The 3,764-nt window shown below is 68.1% G+C and overlaps 1 protein-coding gene across 2 annotated transcripts in view; it reads left to right on the top strand.

Annotated features, from left to right (window-relative positions):
- Nucleotides 1–3,283: 3,283 nt before the first annotated feature.
- CRLF1 (cytokine receptor like factor 1) overlaps nucleotides 3,284–3,764 on the top strand; it is a 5,301-nt gene continuing 4,820 nt past the window's right edge. For both annotated transcript variants that reach the window (XM_042831175.1, XM_042831183.1), the window contains exon 1: nucleotides 3,284–3,407. In XM_042831175.1, the coding sequence (XP_042687109.1) occupies nucleotides 3,335–3,407 (73 nt within the window). In that variant the 5' untranslated portion in view covers nucleotides 3,284–3,334. The remainder of the gene's footprint in view (nucleotides 3,408–3,764) is intronic.

The following is a 3,764-nucleotide window of genomic DNA, read 5'->3' as shown; positions in this document are numbered from 1 at the left end:
GAAGTGGGGCTGGAGGATGTGGGGGGACACAGGGGGTCGCAAAGCAATGCTGGGAACCTCGGGACGTGGGGGGGCTCTGGGGCCACGAGGGGCCACGGACAGAAGCAGGGAGACCAGGGGGGACACGGGGACATGGAGGGGCAGCGGGGTACGTGGGGGCTGCAGAGGGGCGGGGGGCACTCAGGCTCTGCTGGCCATCACCCCCCCCCCGGGCAGCACCCCGCACATCTCCGCTCCCCGCGGATTTCCCACCCCCCAACCCCCGGGCTCAGCGCAGCGCCCGGCCCCAGATTTACGGCTTTTATTTCGCAGGGCTTAGCAGACATCAAAGCGTGGGCTCGGCCTCGCGCTCCCGGCCCTGCCCGTCTCCCTTATTGATGGCAGCACCCCAGCGCGGGGGGGAGGGAGGAGGAGGGCGGGGGGCTCCACCACCCCCGGCCCTAATGGGGAACTCATGGCCGGAGCGCTGCCGGGGGGCTCCGTTGGGCCCCTCCATCAGCCCGCTGCTCCTCCAGCCCGTGCGCCTCGTTAGGAGCGGTGGGAGGAACGTGCTCTGGAGGGGCTCGGGTTGGCTGCGCTCCCCCAGCCCCCCCCCCGGCCCCCCCCCCCCCCCCCCCCCAGCCCTGCAGTCTCCTGTCCGGCGCCGCTGACAAATGGCGAAGTAAATGGGACAGATTGGGGACTGCTGCCGTAAATCACAGCGCGGTGCTGCAGGTGGGTCCCCATCAGCTGTGGGGCAGAGCTGGGGCTGCTGCCAGCAGGGGGGGCGGGGGAGGGAGCGGGGGGGGCACAGAACCTGATGGCCTGAGCGCTGGTGGTGCCAGCACTGGGGCAACGGGGCACCGGGGGCAATGAGGGAAAAAAATGGGGGCAATGGGAGCAATGAGAGCAGTGGGGGCAATGGAGGCATTGGGGTTACTGGGAGCACTGGGAGCACTGCCAGAGCCGCTCCCCACACCGCCCGCCCTCTGCCTGGCACCGTCCCACACTCTCAGCCCCTCCACTCGTGTTTTAATAGAAAAAAACAGAGCCCCTCCCGGGCATTAAAACACCACAGTTGGCAAATATTGACTGTGGGTGACCCCCCCCCCCCTTGGCACTCTGCAGAGCCTCTCAACGCCTTTTGCATTTATCAGTGACCCACATTCCTCCTGCAGCACTCTGTGCCCAATTGGGAGCGGTGCCCCAACGCCCCCCCCAAACCCCACTCCCCATTTCGGGTTTTTTCCCATCGGCGCTGCGCAGGCGGGGGCTGCGGGGTGGGGGCGGCACGGAAGGGGTTAAAGCAGTTATAAATTACCCGACGGACGGACGTGGAAATGCTACAGAGAGGAATAGAAGGAAAACTCGGCCCGCTGGATTCTTGGCATTTCCAGCCTCTTTATTTGTCCCACAGGTCACTTCAGAAGGATGCAGGCGGTCAGACAGCTCCGCTGCGCCCGTCCCTGGGCCGTGCTGGGGGGGGGGGGGGGGTCTGCATTGTGCACCCTGCCCCCCCTGCAGCCACGTGTGCCCACGTCTGAGGAGCGCTGCCGTGCCGGGAGTCACTGGTGGGGTTCATGAGGGGGGATGCGCTGTGGGGAGGGCGGCATTTTGGGGTGACGTTGGGGAGGTGACACTACAGAGTGACGGTGAAGGGGGGTGGCAGCACTTCGGGCCCATCGGGGGGCAGCCGTGGCCGCCCAGCCCCGCTCGGTGCCGTGGGCAGAGCGCTGCGCACTCAGCGCTGCAAAGGTCACCGCCAAAGGGCAGCAGCTCCATACGGAGCTCCGCTGACTCAGACGGCGCTGCCGCGGTCCCGCTGCGCCCGGTCCCCGTCTCCACACCGGGTGTCACCGCCCCGCTGCTGCCCTGACCTCGTCCCGCTCCCCGCCCCGCCCTCGCCATCCCCAGCGGTGACACGGAGGTGCCCCCAATGGGGTCCCTCTCCTCAACACCGCCGTCCCCTCCGTGACACCGTCATCCCCCCCCCCTTCACCCACAGGGACCCCACGCGGCCCCGCTCCGGCTGCCCCCCCCCGGCGCTGGCAGGCGCGGAGCTGGGGCGGCACTTTCCCATGCTGGGTGTCTCCCTCAGGCTGACATTTTTGGGAAATTTCAACGAAAACACTTCAGAAGGTTCCAACAAAACGGGACGATGGGAAAAGGCATAAAGGCATTGTTTTGTCTCTTTTTTTTTTTTTTTTTTCCCCTCCTTCTTCTTTTTTTTTTGTTTTCTTTTTTCGTTTTTTTCAATCTGTGCCGCCCCTTCGGATGGGCTCCAGCCGCACGCTGCTTCCATTCCCCACGGCTGTCACCTCTGTCCCCACGCGACGTCGCCCTGTCCTGCGTGGCGTCACCCCACGCTGCCAGTCCTCTCCCCACGCAGCCCTGTGAGCAGCACAGCCACGTTGTGGGGGGGAGGAGGAGGGCTGAGCCTTACTCTCACTGTCACCCCGTGCCTCACGTGTTCCCTGTCGCAGATCCCGTCCCCATCCCAAGATCAGAGTTAGGGCCGGGGGTCCCGTCCCCCCCACATCCCCTCCTCTGGAGGAAGGGTTGGGGACGAATGGGGTGCGGTACGGCCCAGGTGTCCCCCAACACGAGGGGGGGGCGGCTGTCAGCACCCCCTCTGCCTCATCCCACTCTGCTCTGCCGCAGGGACACACGGATGGGGACGGTGCCACCGCCGGGAGCTGCTGGCCCGGGGCTCGGCGCCGTCGCTCCAGTCGGGAACACGAGCTGCGCCACCTGCGGCGTCACGGCCGCCCACCGCTGAGTCCTCGCTTCCCCAGGGGCACCGCGGAGTCCCTCGAGGCATTTTCTCCACTTCTGTAGTTACTGGAGGGGAACCTCGGGGTTATCTCGGAGAAAAAAAGACGGGGTTTAGGGGGAAAATATTCCACTAAACAAAACCAAGCCCAGAAAACAGCCCCGAGGGCTCCACCGCACCGCGCGGGGATGAGGCGCGGGGGGAGCGGCCCCGGGGGCGCGGGAGTGTCCGGGCGGCAGCGCTGAGTCACGGCGGGACGGGACGGGACGGGACGGGACGGGATGGCTCTCCCCCATCTACCGGACGGGGGGGCACCGGGCACCGGACACAGCGCATCCCGCGGCGGAGGGGCGGCGGAGGCGGCGGGCACTGCGGGCACCGAGCCGGCATCGGAGCGGCCCCCGAGGACCGGTGCCTTTCTGCCCCCCGGGGGCGGTCCCGGGCCGGGCGGGGCGGGGCGAGGGCGGCATTTAGGGCTTTGGCAGAGCGGGGGCTGCTCAGACTTGTTCGCGACTTCCCCGGACGTGTCGGTGCGCTCCGCCGCTGTGGGCACCGACGGGCACCGACCCTACCTCCCCCCCCATGCCGGCCATGCCGGCCCTTCTACCGCTGCTGTTGCTGTGCCTGCGGCTGCTCCGCGCTGAGCCGCCCGCGTGTGAGTACGGCCTGGGGGGGTTTGGGGGGGCCGTGCCAGAGCGGACGCCGTCGGGGCTGGGATTGGGGTTGGGGTTGGGGTTGGGGTTGGGGCGGGCGCTGCGCGGGGACCCCCGGCTCTGTGCCGCCGCTCTCCTCCCCTCTCTCCTTTCTCCTCTCCCCCTTCCCTCATTCATTCCGGTCCTTGTGCCCCCCCTCCCTCCCTCCCCCCGCCTTTCCGGGTTGCGTCCCCCCAGGGCTGCGCTCCCCTCCCGCGGGGCGATGGGAACCACCCGCCCCACTCCCTCCTCGGGACGGAGCGTGACGGGAACCCCTGGCAGCGCCCGACCCCCTCCCTGTGCCCGACAGCGAACAATGG

This window comes from Centrocercus urophasianus, unplaced genomic scaffold (assembly GCF_019232065.1).
Source record: "Centrocercus urophasianus isolate 14NV4802_14NV808 unplaced genomic scaffold, USGS_Curo_1.0 seq_1019, whole genome shotgun sequence".
In the NCBI taxonomy this organism is placed as follows: Eukaryota; Metazoa; Chordata; class Aves; order Galliformes; family Phasianidae; genus Centrocercus; species Centrocercus urophasianus.
Note: the sequence above shows the minus strand (reverse complement) of the source record. Positions and strands in the feature narration are given on the sequence as shown.